Source organism: Aegilops tauschii, chromosome 2, assembly GCF_002575655.3.
Source record: "Aegilops tauschii subsp. strangulata cultivar AL8/78 chromosome 2, Aet v6.0, whole genome shotgun sequence".
Taxonomy (NCBI): domain Eukaryota; kingdom Viridiplantae; phylum Streptophyta; class Magnoliopsida; order Poales; family Poaceae; genus Aegilops; species Aegilops tauschii.
The window spans coordinates 181,705,422-181,726,950 of NC_053036.3; the positions used below are offsets into that span (position 1 = coordinate 181,705,422).

General features: G+C 49.3%; 1 protein-coding gene across 2 annotated transcripts; it reads left to right on the forward strand.

Moving 5' to 3' along the window:
• The first annotated feature begins 2,063 nt into the window (after nt 1–2,063).
• Nucleotides 2,064–4,250, forward strand: LOC109787192 (cyclin-D6-1). 2 transcript variants are annotated; one of them, XM_020345750.4, is made up of 6 exons: nt 2,064–2,423; nt 2,505–2,597; nt 2,682–2,783; nt 2,888–3,095; nt 3,198–3,328; nt 3,640–4,250. In XM_020345750.4, exons 1-6 carry the CDS (start codon nt 2,238–2,240, stop codon nt 3,859–3,861), a joined length of 942 nt encoding a protein of 313 aa, XP_020201339.1. In that variant the 5' UTR covers nt 2,064–2,237; the 3' UTR covers nt 3,862–4,250. The 2 variants fall into 2 exon arrangements, with proteins under 2 accessions (XP_020201339.1, XP_020201343.1); XM_020345754.4 differs by having other exon boundaries at nt 2,065–2,423; nt 3,198–3,319.
• The last annotated feature ends 17,279 nt before the right edge of the window (nt 4,251–21,529 follow it).

The following is a 21,529-nucleotide window of genomic DNA, read 5'->3' on the forward strand; positions in this document are numbered from 1 at the left end:
TTTTATCAATTGCCCAACAGTAATTTGTGTACTCACCGTATGTTATTTTTATGAGAGAGATGCCTTGAGTGAAAACTATGCCCCCCGGATATATTTTAATCATATTACAAAAACCAAAAATACCTTGCTACAACTTTATTACTTTTATTTTACTTTGCATATTTTCTATCTACTATTATCAAATTTAATCCTTGCAATTAACGAGCACAAGGGGATTGACAATCCTCTTGCCCGCGTTGGGTACAAGTATTTGCTCTTCTGTGTGTAGGTACTGCTAAAGGTTGTTTGCGTGAGTCTCCTATTGGTTCGATAACCTTGGTTCTCTACTGAGGGAAATACTGTCCGCTACTATATTGCTCCACCATTTCTCTTCAAGGAAAATCCCAACCAGCTCACAAGTAGCAGGCAACCTAGTGGATAGTTGGTCCCCAACTCGTGCTCACTCTAACTGATGGCCTGTCCCCCATTCCTGATCCTGACTGGGTCCATAGCATACATGGGCCTAGGCCTGCCTAGGCTCTTAGCCGGGCCTTATGTCATTGTGGGCCTATGTGGTGGGGAATTGCCTTGTCATTAGCACTCGAGTCTGTCAGGGTATCGATACATAAATCAACCAAACCCTCAAAAGAACTAGATTCCGATAGGATCCGTAGTGGAACATATGTTCCGAGTGATCTTCGGACTCGAGACGCTGCTAGTTTACTTGTGAAGAGACCCTGATGGACTCTAGAAGGCAAACACACGTGGAAATGGTTAATTCAAACAAGTTACGAAAAAAAAGAACCAGTGATACTCGATCATCTTTTGGGAGAGGCTGACTTGCGGCTCAACCGTTGGCGTATCATATAATTCGAGTGATGATGTTGGCGCCTGGTCTGACTCTCTCGAGGAGATGCGAGTCAGTATCCTCGAGGAACGTCGTTCATTCATCTTCATCAGATCCGAACTTGCGAATTTCAGGACTTGGTTCCGTATTGAAGCCCTAACCCATGCAACAAAGGATACCAAAATTTCCCCTCGTTTAGGGCGTACCCGAGTAATCTAGCAATCTTCAGGAGATGGATTAACAGCACCTAGATTACAAAACTTATCTGTGCCGAGTGTCAGGTCACTTGATTATTTTTGTGAATTGGCACGAAACATTTGACCCGGAGTTGTCATAATAGGGTTCATATTTTACCCGACTAAGGGGAAATACGATTAGTGATGTGAATGACATCATGACGAATCTTTTGTGTGTTGCCAAATTCATTTAGTCGCGTAAATAGTGGGATTTGACTGGACAACGAAGAACGCAATCTCCTCGGCACTCGCGCATTGCAGACTCTGACAGATGGGTACGTTGGCGCGTGCTGGAAAATTGCTATGACGATGCCTGGGTTATCGCGTGGTTACTGCGCTGCCGCCCGTTATGGCTCCTAGATTCCGGCACGTGGATGGATGGATCTTGACTACAAACAACTGGATTAAGTTGACGATTGAGCTCTGTGCCCTTTCAAAGGCGAGGCGAGGGGGAGAGAGAAAGGACTCTTCCCGCAAATCTCGCCGCCTCCCTCTGAAACCGCCATCGTGAGCAGTTGCTGCATTCGCGTGATCTCCTTCTTTTAAGATTGAAATGCTAAGAATTAGCATCATCTCGCAATAGAGATTTGCCCTAGAATTTTTTAGGGGGAAATGCGCCATAGTTGCAAGGACCTCACCCGCAAAAAAAAAATTCACCCGCAAAAAAGAAAAGTTACAAGGATCTCTACTTATGTCCACCAAAAATGTGGTGATTAGTGTTGTACAATGCCGTCAACATTTTTAGGAAGAATTACTATACCACGTTTCTTCACATGGATGAGAGCTGTCAAAAGACAAAACGCATGGGGCCGCCACGGAGTAACTCGTCGGGTCTCACAGGGTCACGCACAAGCACAGCGATCATTTCGCATCCATGACAGGTGGGTCGCCACCAGAAACTTTTTCCTCGATCTCTCTTTCCTCCATGCCCTCCCCCTTCCTCCTGTCTCGGGCCTCGCCGTCTCCACGATCTTTACAAAAAGAACCCCAAATCCACACCTTTCGTGCCATTGTCCCCGGACCCCGACGGTTTCCTTATTAAAGGCCATCTTCCCAACCAGACACAGCTAGTACTAGCACACTGCGTAGCAGGCAGCAATGGTGGCTTCCTCTCCCCCATAAAGCCACAGCCTGCGCTTCTTGGCGTGTTCTTGCCCCTTCCTCGTACGGACGCCATGGACATGCCGGGGAAGGACGAGTACGTCTACGGCTACGAGTACGAGTTCGACCTGGAGAACCCCTTCACGAGCCCCGCCGACGAGCCGATCGCCAGCCTCCTCGACGCCGAGGCCCACCACGCGCCCTCCGTGTCCGCCGCCGCCTCCGCCGTCCGCCGCGACGCCGCCCGATTCATCTCCAAGGTAGTCTTCCTTCATGGGGTTCTTTCTCGCGAGCGGTTCGTCCCCTTCCCTTTCTGATCCGATCAGCCTCGGTTGGCCCAGGTGCGGTACGACGGGGAGCTCGCCGTGCACCCGCGGGTGGCCTACCTCGCGCTGAACTACGTGGATCGCTTCCTCTCCAAGGGCCAATTGCCGGTAAGAAGGCGAAAGATGGTGTCTTTCTTTCAAGAATCCACAATATTTCGGTCTGATCTGACAGCCCGTGGTTCTGCCCCGCAGTTCGAGCGCAAGCCATGGGCGCCGCGGCTGCTCGCCATCAGCTGCCTCTCCATCGCCGCCAAGATGCAGCGCGTCGACGCAATCTCCATGGACTACATCCAAGTACGATGATTATTGCCCTTTTCCTTTTGGGTTGCTCTGTCGCGAGTTCATATGGGGATTAGTTGTCAATCAAGTGTCTGTTGGCGTGCGTACGTGGGTTGCAGAGGGACGAGGAGTTCATGTTCGACGCGGTGACCATCCAGCGCATGGAGCGGGTGGTGCTGGGTGCTCTGGAGTGGCGCGCGCGCTCCGTCACGCCGCTCGCCTTCCTCGGCTTCTTCCTCTCGGCGTGCTTCCCTCCGCCGCGGCACCTGGCCCTGCTGGACGCCGTCAAGGAGCGCGCCGTCGACCTCCTCCTCCGCGCCCAGCCCGGTACGTGCGCGCGCTCCCCCGGCATGGCAATGCCAAGCAAACCCGAACGCTTTGCCCTCAGATTCATCGCCCGCTCAACCGCTGACCTCTTCCCTTCCGCAGAGGTGAAGATGGCGGAGTTCTCGCCGTCCGTGGTGGCCGCGTCGGCGCTGCTGGCCGCCGCCGGGGAGATCGCCGTCGCCCACCTCCCCGCCTTCCAAGCCGCCGTGGCCGCTTGCCCCTTTGTAAATAGCGTGAGCATGATCTTATAAAACCGCACATTTTTGTTCTCCACTGCCAACTAAACCCCCCCTTAATTCTCCACTACTAAATCGAATCGCCCAAGTAACCACCGCCTGTCATGTCATGCCGCGCCAAACACACTCCAGATCCTTTGGGAGAGGAGACCATGGCCACCCCAACTGTTCGCCTTTTCGTAGTTATTTTCCTCGTGAAACGCGCCCGAGCGCAGCGATTGACCCGCACTGCCGATAAGCCTTGTTGTTTTCTCGCCGGAGTTGATAATTTCGTGCGCTCTTCTCACAATGATTAACCCTCTGTCCAGGAGAAGCTACGGGAGTGCGGCGAGGTGATGGCAGCGGTCTGCGGCGTGGTCGGCGTCAGCCTCGGACCAGCGGCGAGCGCCGAGACGCCGGTGACGGTCCTCGGGCACGGCCACTACCGCAGCGCCAGCTCGGAGAGCGACCGGACCGTCGGATCGGCGGCCAACGTCGCCGATGCCAAGAAGCGATGCATGGGCCCACCTTCCCAGTCCCAGTGGGGGTAGGCGGCGTGCGGTGCGGCAGGACCCCATGGGGCGCGACAGCTGGAAGAGCCGGGAATTTACTCTTGCCCTGTTGTTCTTTTTTACCTTTTCCGATTTCTTTTCCATTTTAATCTTCTCGACTCGAGGTGAAGTAAGCAGCGATGCAGATTCCAGAGAACCGGTGGTGGTAGCTGTCATTTACTAATTGCTTTTTTTTTTGTTTCCCTTGGCTTTTCTTGTGTTCCCTGGAGTGATTTTTGCGGCAGTCGTAGTAGTAGCAGATGCTAGGCTGGTATTTTCCCGTAAAAAAAAAGATGCTAGGTTGGTGGATGAATATATTGGGATGTGGAGTAGTGGTAAACTACAATGTTTCGGTGCTGCAAAATAAGACCAAAACCATGTGCTCATTACTGATCTTTTCTTTCTTCTCGCTTCTGTTTTGAAAAGTCTTCATGCGGTACGTGAGATTTTGTATGTTGAAGTTGCCAGTGTTCTGGAAACATCTGAGGTTGAAATTCATCTCCGTGTACCGGTAGAAAACCCTAGCAGTACGCTAGGGTACTGGGCTCTGTAGATACGTATGAGTAGATGGAAAGAAAGAAAATAAGCAAGGGTGGTCAACGCAGAAACGGGCAAATGCCACGTGGCGGGACGGAGACGGGCAGCAGCTGCCATGCTTTACCTTTACGGGCAGACCCTCCGCTAGATGGGCTCCACGTGGCCACAGGGCCGCTGTCCCTCCTAGCTCTCCCGCCTCGTGCATGCAACGTGCATGGCGCTGTAGACGTCCATGCGTACGTACTATTACTCCTACTACCACTACGAAGAGTGCATGGTGCTACTCGTGACACTGCGTATACGCGTATCTGTTTTTCGAAAGCCGCCGTATACGCGTGCGTATCTGTCCAACGCTGTGGACGCAAACGGCTCTCATGACATCAGGCACGAGCATGGCCACCATGCCTGTAGGAACAGCAGTCAGCTTTGGGAAAGCAGGCTTACATGTGGGCCCAGGTGCTCGGTTTCCGCACGGAAGGTAATTGCCGGGTCCACGGTAAATCGATTTCACGCACGCCAGCCAGCTGCCGCAAGCTTTGCTTTCCAGGGCGGAAAAGAGACGGGCGACACATCGATCGTCACCGCATGTGCTCAATGTTGTTGCGACGCTGGTAAATTCAATCAGTCAAAAATGTAAAATGTTCCGACGGTTGCTCCAACATGTTTCTCACAGGTGACGACGCGACAAGTTTTAACTCCATGGCCCGATGGCCGGGTCAGTCAAATGGGTTGGGGCGCAATGTGCCGACGATGTGAGTGTACGGTACGTAGCCTTTTCCACCGGGAATTCCGTGGCGATTTTCGTCGACGTGCGCTCCTACTCGAGTGCCATCTATTGCTCGTGCCGCCGGCATGTTCTGCACTTGTGCTCCAGTCACTGTGCAATAAATTGACGGCCCGTATGCCCGTGGCCATGCGTGGATACGTTCAAATCATTGCGTGTTGGAGGTGGACTGGCGTTTGCGCTGGCCAGTATAGAAGCTGTCGACATCTTCTTCTTCTTTGTTGTACTGGTTCGCTAAACTGGCACATGACAATCCAAGATTTGTCACGTTCGTGAAGAATTTTGAGCTAACATGCGGTCTCCACATCTAACTTGGGAGATACACAATCCAATAATCTAGATGCTCTTATATTTCTTTACGGAAGGAGTACTTCAGTTAGTTAATCACACGAAAAGGTGACTCCCAAACGACAAGGGCTTCTTGCCTCCCGTTGGCGCCGCCACCGGCCCATAAGGCGATCTAGCGAAGGTTGATGTCCTGGTGTGCTCGTCCTGTGGGGGCTTAGCACGACGATTTTATGATGTCTACTATAACAAGGTTTGCTAGGCAGCAGTGAGGAAAGAGCGAAAAATATGAGTGTTTCACTACTAGAAAAAGGGCTATAGATGGGATTGATACTAATGGCGCACCACACAAGCGGTGCGCCATTAGTATATATACTAATGGCGCACCACCTTCTGATACGTCATTAGAGTTGAAACTACTAATGGCGCATCTGGCACTGGGTCCGCCATTAGTATCAATTTTTTTTTAACTAGTGCGTCTGTCCAAACATACTAATGGCGCATCCAGACACAGTGCGCCATTACTAATTGTAACTAGTAATGGCGCACCTGGCCCAGGGTGCGCCATTAGTATAAAAAAAGTTTTTTTTAACTAGTGCGCCTGTCCAAACATACTAATGGCGCATCCGGACACAGTGCGCCATTACTAGTTACAACTAGTAATGGCGCACCTGACCCAGGGTGCGCTATTAGTATTTAAAAAAAATTGTTTTTAACTAGTGCGCCTGTCCAAACATACTAATGGCGCACCTTGCCCTGGGTGCGCCATTAGTATCAAAAAAAAAATTTAACTAGTGCGCCTGTCCAAACATACTAATGGCACACCACCAGAAGGTGCGCCATTAGTAACCTGGATTACTAATGGCGCATTTAGAGTTGGTGCGCCATTAGTAAGTGGGCAGCAACAAGATATTTTGGACAGTCTCTCCTACCCACACTCACTTTCTCCCCACTTCATTCTCCCCACCTCCTCCTTGTCTCGGGTGCCTCCTCTTTTTCACCTCATTTCCATCATAGATTCATTCAATTTAAGTGGTTAAATTACCTTGTTTTGATAGGTAAGTAAGGGGGAAGCTATATTTATGTTGTTCTCCCCTACAACAATGTGCACATGCACTTTTTATGGCCTAGCTAGATCTATGTATGTTCGTGGCATTGCATATGTTTGTGGTGTTGCATATGTGTTTGTGTTTGGAGGTGTACCGGTATTTGAAATGCGATAGTTGCCAATATTTTGCCGGAATATTGATTCATTTCCGTTTCGGCGAGAATTTTGGCATTAAGCATTCTTTTTGGTCCTATTTTTAGGGAAAGTCATGCCAAATTTTTTCTTGGTTCTAAAATATCGTTTTGCTCTACCCCGCAGGCGACCATGGTCTGCATGATGACCGAAGGCATCGTGAATAGGTTTTTGAGGTCCGCGAAGGCCGAGATGCTTCAAAAGAACGAGACGGAGATAAGATGTCCGTGTCGAAGATGCAAGCTGAAGAGCCTTATTGCGGACCCGGAATCCTGGCAGGTGCGGGACCACCTGCTCTTGCGTGGTTTCATGGATGGCTATCGGTGGCAAGGTGATGAAGATGACTACGAAGTCGTCCATGGGGGCCGGGCAAGAAATGAGGAAGGGCAGCAAGACAACCACCGCGGCTCGGGCGGGCGAGAAGACGAAGAATCCCCAGGAGATGATCACGACGGTGATGCTGTACACAGTCATCATGTAGAAGATGCAGGACATGATGATGAGGAAGATGCCGGAGCAGACGACGGGCATGATCATGAAGATGATGATGCCGGCGGAGCAGACGACGCTGGACCATCGATGGGCTGGGTGCAGGACCCTCATATTCAAGAGCTGCTTCTCAAGCAGACGGATAACGCAAGAGCTGCCGCCCGAGAGAAAGCCAAGATGGATCAACTTGAGTTAGACGCGGTTACTCCATTGTATGAAGGATGCAGGCCCGAGGATACCCGCCTGAAAGTAACGCTCATGGCTCTGGAGATGAAGGTAAAACACAAAATGACCGACGCATGCTTCGACGAGAACATGTCATTCTGGCACGAACGTCTTCCCAAGGGGAACAAGTGCCCGACCAGTTTGGAGGAGGCGAAGAAAATCGTGTGTCCTCTGGATTTACCGCACGTGAAATACCATGTGTGCATGAACAATTGCATCATTTATCGGGACGAGCACGCGGAGTCTACCATATGTCCGGTGTGCGGCGTCACTCGATACAAGAAGAGGAAGAAAGCTCCTCGAAAAGTGGTGTGGTACTTTCCGATCACTCCTCGTCTGAAGCGGTATTTCGCGGACCCTAAGGTAGCAAAGCTCCTGCGTTGGCACGCGGATAGGGAGGAGAAGAAGCGAGAAGATGACGCAAATGATCCGGAGATAGATAAAAAAGACAAGATGCTGAGTCACCCTAAGGATGCGAGCCAGTAGCAAGCGTTGAACTTCGAAGACCTAGAATTTGGGAACGATCCAAGGAACATCGTGCTGGGCGCGAGCACCGATGGAGTCAATCCGTTTGGCAGCCAGAGAAGCACACATAGCACCTGGCCTGTGTTTGTGTGGATGTACAACCTTCCCCCCTGGTTGTGCATGAAGAGGAAGTACATTCACATGAGTATGCTAATTGAAGGACCGAAACAACCAGGGAACGACATCAATCTATATCTGGGGCTGCTGAAAGAGGAGCTTGACACGCTGTGGAAAACGCCAGCCAATACGTGGGACGCCGCAGAGAAAGAATATTTCCCTATGAGAGCCGCGCTGCTCACGACGGTGCACGACTATCTCGGTTACGGATATGTCGCGGGGCAGGTGGTCCACGGATTTTCTGGATGCGTCAGGTGCATGGATGACACAACGTATCGCCAGCTAGATAGAGATCCCGGGTCTTCGAAAACCGTGTTCATGGGACATCGAAGGTGGCTTCACGACGATAACCCGTGGAGAAAACGCAAGGATCTATTCGATGGTGAAACCGAACCCCGAGGACGCTCGCGTACGAGGAGCGGCGAGGAAATAGACGAGCTGTTGAAAAATTGGAAAGACTGCCCACTGCCGGGAAAGAAGCAAAAGGCGCCAGAGCCGGGAAAGAAGCGAAAGGCGCCAAAGCCGCTGCTGAAGGTATGGAAAACGAGGTCTGTTTTCTGGGACTTGTCGTACTGGAAGATCCACCGTGTGCCTCACAGCCTTGATGTCATGCATATCACGAAGAACGTGTGCGAGAGTCTGCTTGGTACCCTGCTCAACATGCCAGAGAGGACCAAAGATGGGCCGAAAGCAAGGGCAGACTTGAAATCAATGGGCATCAGGCAGGAGCTTCACGCTATATATGATGATGATGATGATGATGATGATGAGGCGAAGCAGGACACGGAAAGTCGTCGCAAAGGCAAAAAGGCCAAGAAGACCGGAAATGACTACCCTCCCGCGTGCTTCACTCTAAGTCAGGAGGAGATCGAGCAGTTTTTCACCTGCCTCGTAGGAGTAAAACTTCCTTACGGTTACGCGGGGAAGATAAGCAGATACCTAGACCTAGCGAAGCTGAAGTTCAGCGGGATGAAGTCTCACGACTGTCACGTGCTGATGATGCAGATACTTCCAGTTGCAATCCGTGGGATCATGGACGCGCACGTCCGTGAAACGCTATTTGGCCTATGCAACTTTTTTGACGTCATCTCTCGGAAGTCTGTTGGCGTGAGGCAACTCAGAAGGCTACAGGAAGAGATCGTGGTGATACTATGCGAGCTTGAGATGTACTTCCCGCCCGCATTCTTCGACGTTATGGTGCATCTGCTAGTCCATATCGTGGACGATATCATCCAACTCGGGCCGACGTTCCTGCACAGCATGATGCCGTTCGAAAGGATGAATGGTGTCATCAAAGGATACGTTCGCAACATGTCACGTCCAGAGGGAAGCATAGCCAGGGGCTTTCTGACCGAAGAGTGCATCTCCTACTGCACGAATTATCTAGGCATCGAGAACCCCGTTGGTCTGCCCGTCAACAGGCACCTCGGCAGGCTCGCTGGATGGGGTCACCGTGAGGGTCGCCGCGAAATGCATGTCGACTTCGAGGGTCGACTCGCCGACTTTGAAAGAGCAAACCTAGTCGCGCTACAACACATAGACGTGGTCGATCCTTGGGTGGTAGAGCACAAAACCTTTATTAAGAAGACGTACAATGACCGAGGCCAACAGAGGACGGACAGAGATATACTCAAAGAGCACAACTCATGTTTCACGCGTTGGTTCAAGCAGAAGCTTCTGTCGTACCCTTTACATGAGGATTCTTCTGCGGAAGAACAACTCATATTCGCCTTGTCACAGGGCGCCGAGCACAACCTGATGACCTATGAGGCGTACGATATCAACGGCTACACATTCTACACCGAGGCCAAGGACATGAAGAGCGATGGTTATCAGAACTCCGGGGTAACGATGGAATCCTACTCCGGTAACGACAAGGACAGATACTACGGAAGGATCGAGGAGATCTGGGAGCTGAGCTACGCTGGAGAGAAGGTCCCGATGTTCCGTGTCAGATGGGCCAAGAGCGTCCTAAAAGAAGACCGGTATTTCACCACCATGGTTATACCCGAAGCCAAATCCAAGACCGCAGGCGCAAACGTCACCGCGAAAAATGAGCCATGGGTACTGGCTTCCCAAGTGGACCAATGCTTCTTCATTACCGACCCGTCAAAGCCCAGTCGTGTTGTCGTGAGGAGAGGCAAAAGGAAGATCATCGGAATGAATGGAGTAGCCAATGAGCAAGACTTCGACAAGTACGGCGACCCGAGAATCGAACATGACGGCGATGATGAAGTAGCAGCATACACCACAAGAAGAAGCAGGACCACCCTACCTAAAGGACGTCCGTTCCACAGAAGAACTCCATTTGCGAAAAAGAAGGGCAAGAAGATTGTGAACAGATAGCTAGCTAAGATCGATTGTATTTAAATCGTAGCCTTCATTTCTCGATTGTATTTCATGGGCACTTTTTGAACTATCATGAATATTTTTAAATTTCATGGACACTCGATCTCGATCCCCCTCCATCTCGATCGCTAGCTATCCCACCTCGCCAGATCCGGTCCCCCTCGCCGCCGAGCACCCCCCGGTCCACCGGCCCCCCTTACCCCGCGCACCCTCCCCCGCTCCACCGGCATTACTGTTTGATGATATTTTTAAAAAATTATTACTGTCTTATAAAAAAATATTACTGTTATGATTTAAACAAGTTTGAACATATTTAAACACAAATAAATATCAAACAGCATTTTAAATGCATAAAAAAATTGTGGAGCCTGGGAATCAAACCCAGGACCTCCTGGTGTGAGAACTGGCTGCTGACCAGTCGAGCTAGTAGAGGGAACTTGGTGTGGATCAGGTAAGGTGGAAGATAACCTGTTGGCTCGAGCAGAAATCAAAAAAAAATACTAATGGCGCACCAGGGTGAGGTGCGCCATTAGTATGGATGTACCTGTTGGAAGATAACCTATCCCCTCTCTCTCCCTCGCCCTCGCCCTCGATCCCCTTCCCCTCTCCTCTCCCGACGCCGCTGCCCCGCCGCCTCGATGCCGCCCCGTCGTCCTCGTCTCCGCCCCGACGCCCCGACGCCGCTGCCCCTTCCCCTCTCCTCTCCCGACGCCGCTGCCCCGACCTCCTCCTCGCCCCTCGACGTCGCCCTCGATCCCCTTCCCCTCTCCTCTCCCGACGCCGCCGCCCCGTCGTCCTCGTCCTCGTCCTCGCCCTCCTCCTCGTCCGCGCCACCGCCGCGCCGCTCCGACCTCCTCCTTGTCCCCTCCGGCCTCCTCCGCCTCCTCAGGTACTGCCCCCACCTCTCCCTCCCCCTCCGGCCTCCTCCTTCCCCTTTGTAAATTTTAGGCATCAATAAAGCGCGGATAAATCATCAGCCAACGCCCATTTTCAGTGCTAGGCTAACTGACTGCGGTTGGGAGTTGGAACATCAAGGTTTGAAGTTCTGGAGAGAGCAGATCAATATAGGCTAGAAAATCCCTAAAAAAGATAAGAGATTAGAAACAAACAGAGTGGACACGTTCTTCAGTAATCTGCACTCAAACCGCAACCAGAAAAAAAGTGGCACATTCATCGTTTGTAGTATCTGATTAGGAAACAAACACGAGTTTTGAAGCAGTCAAACCATTGCCTAGCAGACTGCAGTTGTGAACTGGAACAACAAGCTTAAAATGTGGAGAAAAAAGATCAACGGAAATTATACACAAACCATATCATTGGCATCTACACTCGACATTTTCCTCGAAAAATCATATGAATCATTTCTCTAATTGTTCAGAAAATCAATACAACCGAAATCTAAAGTCGACTGCACTTTCGAGGAGACAGTACCCAATTAACACCAATGGTGTTCTAAAATAACAGATTTAGTTACATAGCTACAGCTATAATTCAGTTACGTCAAAGTTGAAGTTCTAGAAAGAGCAGAGCAATAGAGATGTTTCTAAAAAATCTATAATCTAGTCAGAAGTACCCAAATAACATCCGTGGAATACTCAGACGGTAACACGTTTAGTTACAATACTACTCCAGTAGTAATCTACACACAAAAAGCAACTATGGAACAAAACAACACAGCCAGGGTAGTCAGGTTAGCTTCAAAAATGTTACGGCACTTATTCTGGCAGTCACAGGAGCTGACGGAGTAGTCCAAACAACAGTAGCAAAAAAATTAGGTATAAAAACAGTAGCAAATAAAAAAAGAGTAGCAAATATAGCTAGGGAAATTTTGTTTAGGTATAAAAACAGTAGCAAATAAAAAAAGCAGTAGCAAATTAAAAAAACAGTAGCAAAAAATTAGGTATAAAAACAGTAGCAAATATAGCTAGGGCAATTTTGTTTAGGTATAAAAAACAGTAGCTACAATTTGTAAAAAGCATGAGCAACTGATCTGATTCATCTCATCCTCTCTCGATCTGCAGGATACAAGTGGAACAAGGCAGGGGCGTAGGTGCTTGCTACTCAGGCACGGCGGCAGAGCCAAGCACACCCTCCTCTCCCAAGGTACCAACCCCTCTTCCTCTCCCCCTGTATATACTGCTATCCAGTACATTTTTTTGCTCAATTTGCTGTTGTCCAGTACATCTTGTTAAAATTGCTGCTGACCAGTACATCTTTGCAATATATGGTGATGTGTACCATTCTTGATAGGATGTATCAATTGTAGTAGATGGTCAAGAAGATGTATAGAAAAGAAAAATATTGGTTAGGGTGGTGGCCTAGTTGTATAGGATGGTTAGGGTGGTGGCCTAGTTCTTTGGGCTGTCTTTGGCTGTACTTAGAATAATCCGCAGTTCAAAAAAATACCATGTCAAGTGTTCTTTCTCTGAGATGTTATTAAATATACATTGAGAAAAAAAATGGAACTAAGTTACCTGGAATGATCATATTGGCCAACTATCTTGAAGTAGAGTATTCATATTGGCGAGCTAGCAAGTATATATGATTGGTTCCCTCTTTGCTTTACTTGGTTCAAATTTCAAACTCTGCGTCTTTTTAGTGACAAATCCCAATACGAAAGGCGGAGCGTGCATGCATATTCAGCTCATTACACTTATTCATTGTGGTTGGGGAGTTTTCAAGTGTATATGATGTGTTTACTCTTAGCAGAAATCATTGATAGTTTTATTAATACATCACTTTAACATTGGTATCGGAGAGAAAATACAACTAGGCCACCACCCAACAGTGAGAAATCTGCAATTCTCAGAAAGTAATGGTGGAGATTTTTATTCTTCTAGCCAGCGTATGTTTTGTCCAAAATGTTGAATGATACTGCTTGGAGATGCATATATTGTTTCACCTCTTCACATGCCAATGTATTTTCCATGTTGTGATGGAGGCCTTTTTTGCCTTGTCCACCCGAGAGGCCCTTGAGTTTGCCGGAATGTCGATTAACTTCCGTTCCGGCAAATTCGGGTACTCCATATGTCCTATTTTCAGCAAAGGTCATGCTGAAATTTTCCGTGAATTTTAGCATGACTTTGCTAAAAATAGGACATATGGGGTACTTGTGACTAATGCATGGGCCGGGGTATCTTAGTAGGTAATTAAGTAGGATCAAGTGCCCCGGCGTACTTGTGACTAATGCATGGCTTTTAGGGTGCCTCGGTGTCGATAAAAACCGAAATGATGAAAGCTTAGGCTTTTAGGGTGCCTCGGCGTCGAAAAACCCTCAATGATAAAAGCTTAGCTTTTAGGATGCCTCGGTGTCGACAAACCCTAAATGATGAGACCATGATCTTGTTCCTTGACAATAACCAACTTTTTGACCAAACTTTGTTCCTATTTAGAGAGAAACATGGCCAACAAGGATGAGGCCGGGGGTTCGAGCGTCAAGCCATTCTGGAAGCTGTCCCAGGAGATGGAGGAACAACCTCACTTGTATGAGGACGCCGCCTTCCCCACCGATCCTGAGACCACTGATGGTACCGCCGAGGATGACCCCACTGATGCCACCACTGATGGTGCCGCCGAGGATGCCACCACTGATGATGGCGGCGCACGCACAGATGGCAGCCAACCGAAGAGGCAACGGAAGGACCGGCGCCCGACCGTGCTCCGCACCCTCAAGGAGGAAGTTACTGAAGTGGACTCCGACGGGAATCCAACGGCGCCCGAACGAATAGTCAAGGGGTACTCGCTTCAGCTCGGGTGCATTCTCCGGAGCACCGTCTCGATCAACACCGAGAACCTGAGGCATCCTGACCGAGGGAATTTGCGCAACCTCCTCTTCACGAAGCTGCACGAACGATACAAGTTCCCCGCTGAATTTGAAAACACAAGCCTCAAAGGGAATAAAGTGAACAATGCTGCCCTCACGAAGATGAGCAAGGCCCTGTCTACTTGGAAAAGCAATGTGAAGAGAATGATCGAGAAAGGTGAGAGTTATGAGAAGATCAAGGAGAAAAATCCTTCGATCACCGAAGATGACTACAACGACTTCAAGATCAATTGCTCGAGCACCGCAAACTCCGAATCAAGTAAGTGGGGGAAAGAAATGCGGGAGCTGAACTTAGGGGAACACACACTCGGTCCCGGCGGTTACAGAGTGGCGGAGCCTATATGGGACAAGGAGGAGGCGGACCGTGCCGAGCAAGGCCTACCGCCCCTCTTCGATAAATACGGTGACAAGCAGACCAGGAACTTTGTCAGGGCCCGGTACAAGAAGGACCCAAAAACAAAGGAGCTTACCACGGATCCGAAGACCAGGGCGCTTGAGCTTGTTCTGGTAAGGAATACACCCCCTCGTAATTAGCTCCATATGGTTGCATTATAATTAATGAAGCCAAATTTCTAAATGGTTCACATTCCTTCCGCAGGCGACTGAAAGCAGTAGCGCGGGGTCAACTAAGAGCAACCCTTGGGACACCACTCTAAATAGGGCGTTGAATGTAATGAAGAACAAGGATAAGCTCAGTAAGCCGACGTCAGCTGGTCGTGTGGCCGGCAAAGGCTTGTCGACAAAATGGTCGTCATACTATGACACTGCTGGGCGAAAGGAGAAAAAGACCAGCTCCGAAAGCCAGGCGCGCGAGGTTCAAGAACTCAGGGCACAGGTGGCGCGGATTCCGGAGATTGTCCAAGAGCAAGTGCAACAACAACTCGGAGCGACGATCACCGCCATTGTGCCTACCTTGATCCAGGGGATTAGTGCGTGGATTGCGGGCGGCCAACAGGGGCCGCCCCCGATTCCTAGCTTCACGGCCAGCAACTCGCAGAACGCGATGGCGGGGCCATTGGTGTCTCCGGCGGAGGCGGCATTGGTGTCTCCGACGCCGGCACGGGAGCTTAATGCACCCGGGTGTACGCCGGCCGGCACCTCTGCAGCAAGCGGCCCCTCCGTCAACTGCACGCCCGCCGTTGGCGGTGCCTCGACATTAGCCGAGCTCGACGCCATCATCACGGTAACTAATTAAGCCTCTCTCGGCCGAGGACTTCATCTCCTTGCCTTTGACTAGGCATCCCTAACGCCCTACATGTTTTCGCAGGGCGCCGCCGACGTTCCGTGCACTCTCCTGCACTTCGTGAACAACGAGTTGGTCGATGTCGCCAAGGGCAAAATCGTTCAACCGGGCAACCCCTTGTTCCACGGTACCCAGATGCCACCCAACTTGTTTAGGGTTCAACTGGTTCGGGTGCTGCCAGGCTGCGACGAGGTGTTACCTCCGATTCGACCCATCGGGGCCGACGATGATGACGTGATGAACCTTAGCGCCTGCCTGAGCTGGCCCCTGCTTTGGCCGAAGACCAGATTCGTTTGGGGGCGGGGGACACCACCCCAAAGACAACACCGCCAGTTGTGCCGGCGCCAAGTCGGCCCCATGGCAAGACCGCCGCAACGGTGCCGGACATCCCTATGCCACTGGATCCAAACATGCATATGGCACAGGATCAGAACGACGACGACGACGACGATACATTTGCCAACGTCGATCAGTACTTTGCCGATCATGGGGACAGTGGCGACTTCATGGGGCCTCCTTCTCAAGAACCCAACCCAACAAAAGACGTGTGCGATCTAGCTGGTACCGCGGAGAAGCCAAGTTGCAACAGGCGTCGTCTGCAGTTCAGCTCTCAGGAGACGCCTCCAGCTGCCGACTTCACCGAGCCTCAGATAGGCGAGGTGCCAAATATGATCAGCCCCAACACACTCAAGAAGGCAGTCTGTGAGCAGAACTCGGTCCCATTACAGGAGATCAAGAAGAAGGCACGCAAAAGAAAGACTAACAAGGGTGCGGGCCAGCCGGCACCGAGTACGATCCGTGCTCAGGACGGGCCACCTTCAACTGCGGATATCTCGAGGAGGGTGCATGTGGTGGGTAGGCCGATGCTACCGAGAAATATGCTCGATGCTGCAACCGGTGCTATGCGGGGTCTGCATGACAGTGTTCTTTCTTTGGAGAAGCGGCGTCTCCGAGAGAAGGATGTGGCATACCCGGTTTTCGCGGCCAAGGTGCCAGAGGGCAAGGGCTTTGTGGATAACTCCATCGGAGGTACGATCGTCCTGCGGTTTGATGACATCCACGCTATGTTGAACCTTCATCCGCTGCACTACACCTTCGTTCGGCTATTTTCGCTGAGTATGGAGATGCGGATCATTCGCGACGAGACCCCGGACATCGTGATAGTCGACCCCTTCTACATGCGTGCCAAGATCTTGGGCAGCGCTGGGGACCGGCAAGTCGCGAGTTCTTACCTCGAAGGCGTCATTCTGACAAACCAAGATAAGGATAACTTCCTCGTGCCTTACTTTCCCGAGTAAGTCCTCCCCTCAACCGCCCCGTAACATATGAATTCTTTGATTTCGATCGTTTTTCTTTTAACATTCCGTGTTTTCTGCAGTGACACACATTGCACGCTCATCCTCCTAAGCCCCAAATATTCCATGGCCACGTATTTCGACCCGGACCGTCAGTCGAACGTAGACTACACAAATGTCAAGAAGGTTCTTGATGATGTTCTCCCCGGCTACGTCAAATCTGGAGGCACCTTCACCAGGCCTATTCGTAAGTACGGCAAGCACGTGTTCTCCCACAATACGACGTTCTGCTGCGTCAAGCAGCCGCCTGGCGGTCAGAAGGGTGCCTACTACGCCATCCATCACATGCGGGCGATCGTACAGGACCATCATCAACTACTGCTACCGAGTAGACTCAAAGATTGGGCCGCGAGCGTGTCGGCAATCCAGGACGTGGACATCAGACAAGAATTCTTTCGCATCCAGTCGGAGTTTGCGGAAATCATCCATCAAGATGTCCTTCGTACCTCAGGGCAGTTCTACCTCAGAAATCAACCGTCCAACAGTGACATCGACACAATCCTACAAATGCAGGCTGACAACGCCCGTTGTTTCATGACTCCCACGATAGACGGCGGCTTCATCCATGCTCCGGTCCCTTGAGTCGAGTCGAAAGCAGTGATGCTGTGTCTAGTTCTGAAACATCGATTGGCTCATGTTGTAATTAAACTTTAATGAACTTGTAGTATGTCTCTTTGGTTTCGAGAGTCCTTCAACTTAGATGTAATCGATGCTATTAATGTCTTGCTTTTCTCTTCCGATCGTTCTGTTACATACTTATATATTGCTTATGTATTGTCTGTGAATTGGTACTAACGTTTCGTTTGGCTACTGCATAGCGATGCCGTGGTATGTCGTGTACAAGGGTAAGGTTCCCGGAGTCTACGACGACTGGGAGGAGTGTCGGAGACAGGTTCACCGATTCAGCGGTAACAGTTACAAAGGGTACGCCACTAGGGCCGAGGCCGAATCTAGATACGCCCGCTATCTAGCGGGAGAGGGGAGGGAGCGTTGGAGGAACCGGATGAAGACGAGTTTCATCGTGATGATGCTCATCGTGATGACCACAACTCTCTTCTATGTGATGGTAGTTTAGATGATCGATATCGACTTGTAATGTGAAGACAAACTCGCGGTCTCGAGACTTGTAATATAATGTTCTATCTTTGTTCGGTCTTTTCAATTCGGAGACTAATATGATGAATTGTATTCGGAGACTAAAATGATGAATTGTATTCAGAGACTAATCTTTTATTGTATTCGATGAATCTGTTGTTGATGTGTGCTGTCTATATTTTGTCCAATTATACATTTTGTAACCTATGCAAAAAACAGAAAAAAAAACCTAATATTCATACTAATGGCGCATCACATCATAGTGCGCCATTAGTATGCCAAAGGATATTAATGGCGCATCACTAAACAGTGCGCCATTAGTATGCCGAAGTTACTAATGGCGCATCCTGTTGTTGTGCGCCATTAGTATGCCAAAGCACCTGGGTACCCCCTGGGAGGCATACTAATGGCGCACTGTTGTATATACTAATGGCGCATCTGGGGTGCGCCATTAGTATACCAGATACTAATGGCGTGCTACTAATGGCGCACCACTAATGCGCCATTAATGGCCAAATTAGGTGCGCCATTAGTAGGCCTTTTCCTAGTAGTGTTTGGTTGGGGGGGGGGGGCGGGCAAATGCTAAAAAAAATTCTTTCACAGGTTGGTTCAAAGCTGGGGGAGGGGGGGGGGGCACAACCACCCCAGGAATACACATAGCCCCGCCGTTGGGCGGCGGCATGTCTTCAGCTTGCTCAAATGATTGTAGTCGTTGCTAGATGTTCTCTGAATCTGCATGTGATTTATGTTACAAACAATGTGACAAGTAATGAATAGATCAAAAGTTTTTTTTAAGTACCACGGTACAGAATTTAGCATGCATATAACTAAGGCTTTCTGATCAAACAATGTAGAGTACTCGTAAAGAAGATCCCCTGAGCAAAAAATGGAGACTAGCTAGAGTCAGTCTTCTTTCCTTCGTGCTATGGCTCTGCCAACGCAGACAAGCTAGTCTATCAGTGAACCAAATAAGCAGAGGCCACCACCTGCGATCTCACTTTAAAATGGTACCGGATCTGGGGTGAGGTCGTCTATTGTGATGAGCAGTTTGGAGCAGGCTAGATCGTTGATGAATTGAAGAAAAATTTCTGCCAAAAAGCTGGACTTACCTAAAAGGAAGGGATCCGGGGCCTTTAGAGCCTACCGTTACGTACAGGTTATTAATGCCATGAATGTAAGGTCATTATCAGGCTGCCTGTCTATCTCGTGTCTTGCCCTCTGTTCTCGCTCAGCCCGTGTTGGTGAGATCCCAGAATCGTGCAGGGTTCGTGGGGCTTGCCGCCCTTATATACGACCGTCGCCGGCCGGATTTCGCCGTCGACCATCGATGACGTACGGAGCAAACGCGCATGGTTCAGGAGGAACGATATTGGAACGTGCCAATGTGCACGCCACGTGTCAATCGATCTACTAATCATCTGCACCCCCGATCAGGTGGACGTACGGAGACGAGCGCGCCTCCGCGGACACGTCCGAGCCTGAGCCTGGGATATGCATAAGGTGGGCATGGCACGCGCGCTGCGGCGGCACAGCGCTTCCGATGGAGTACAGGCCATGGTACACAGTAGTGCCTGGCCATGGTGCGTGCAGCCAGTTACGTCGACCAGCCAGCGCGTCGCATGCACTCGCTGGCGCAGAGGAGCGAGGAGAGCGGGACAAGCGCAGAGCGGGCACGGGGGACGGCACATGACCTGGCCACTGCACGTCCGAGCGCGCGCGCAAGGGCAAGGCTGCTCCTGCAGTGCTAGAGCGCAGCGGTAGAGTAGCTAGCAGCAGAAGGAGCAGTAGGTCGCTGCAGCAGCGGCAGCATGTTTGCATGCTCGTAGAAACGTGCGCGCGCCTCTCCGTCCGTCCGTCCCGCATATCTTGGCTTTGCGGTCGCGCCCATGTCTATCCACTCGGTCCGGTCCTCCTTGACCGACTGCGTGCCCCTGGAGCCGCGCCATAGTTATCTTTGCTTCGGCAACGTAGAAGGGTAATAGTTAGAGGTACTAGTACATACGTGTATAAAGAGTCAAATACATCACAGATACCTTAATTTGTCTGTTGCGGTCGGTTTAGTGTCCAAACTTGTAAAATACATAACAGTGATGCTATAACTTGTCTCACGGTGCATATACGGTGCCTCTTTATGTATGCCGCCGTACGCGCTATCCACATGACCTGACAACTGGCGGCTGGCCCATATGTTAGTGGATGTGAGCATCACCTGCGCTGGGTGAATGTTCTTTTTGCATAAAACGCCCTAAGGTTTAATTAAATGTCACAAATAAGCCCTTTCTCTGTATGGTAATAACAGGGGAAAAACTGCTCCATTGAATGGGTTTCTAACTTGGACCTCCAGCTTTAATGGCACGCACGCTATAAATATGGACTAACATTACTTTGCGTAAAACTGTAAGCTGGAAACCTATATAGTCTACCTCTCGCTCTGCAATTTCATTGTATTATTTCAAGTTATTGTTTGGTTTTTATGATATGTTAATTTTCCTATATAAAAATATGATAATTATTAATATACGATTATTGCCTATTCAAATATTTATTCTATTTTTATTATTGTGCAGTTCCAAGAGGTGAACATGAACTTTTTCTAAATTTTGTGTGGATTTAAACAGTTCAAGGTATATTATAAAATATTATGTAATTTTTTTTTGTATTTTCATTCAGGACCACAAGAATGCATAATTATTGTATTTATTCATTGTATTTCTAGAATACATAATTATTAAAAATCAACAATGTTGTATTTTCAAAACTGTTCAATGTGTATTAAAAATCATTGTGTAAAAACAACAAATTCTTTAAATGTCTGCAAAACAATTTTTGTACAAAAGTAAGAATAGTTTTACAAATGAATTTTTTAATACATGTTGAACATTTTATGAAATATATTTTTGTAATATTTTGAATGCATGATGAACATTTTTCAAAACGCATTTGTATAAATGTGGGGATTTTCCAAAAATATGTTGACTATTTTTTTTCAAATGCACCAACACTTTTTTTACTTTATTATGGCAGGTAATATGTTGAATAGTTCTCTTTTTTCCGCGAGGATTTCTTAATGTTTGTTTCGGTTTCCCGCTAGTCAACTTTTTCTTTTTTTAAATTTCTCTTTATTATTTCACCCGGTATCATTATTATAAATAGGTGTTTATCTCTGTACTAAACAGACAACCATTCGTGGCGGTGTTGGCACATGTGCACATGCTGTGCGCCCAGTAACTGGGTTCGAATCTTGCCAACTCGCCCTAAATTTTTTTTATTACTACTATTTCATCCCTCGTCCTGACATGCAGGACCCAGATCTGATAAGTAGAATCAATTAGTTCGTGGTATTTAAATAAAATGTGATGGGTTTTGCGAAATTTATTTAAACTACAGAGAGTTTTCAGTAAAACAACCAGCACACTTCTCTCACAACCATTGGCATGTGGGCCAATGCCATGTTGGCACGCCATGTGGACAGTGCATACGACCTACTACGGGCAGAGGCACCATATTTGAACGCCCAGACAAGTTACGACACCAGTTTCATGTATTTTACATGTTTAGGCACCAAAGTGACCTTGCCGGACAAGTTGAGGCACCCGTGGTG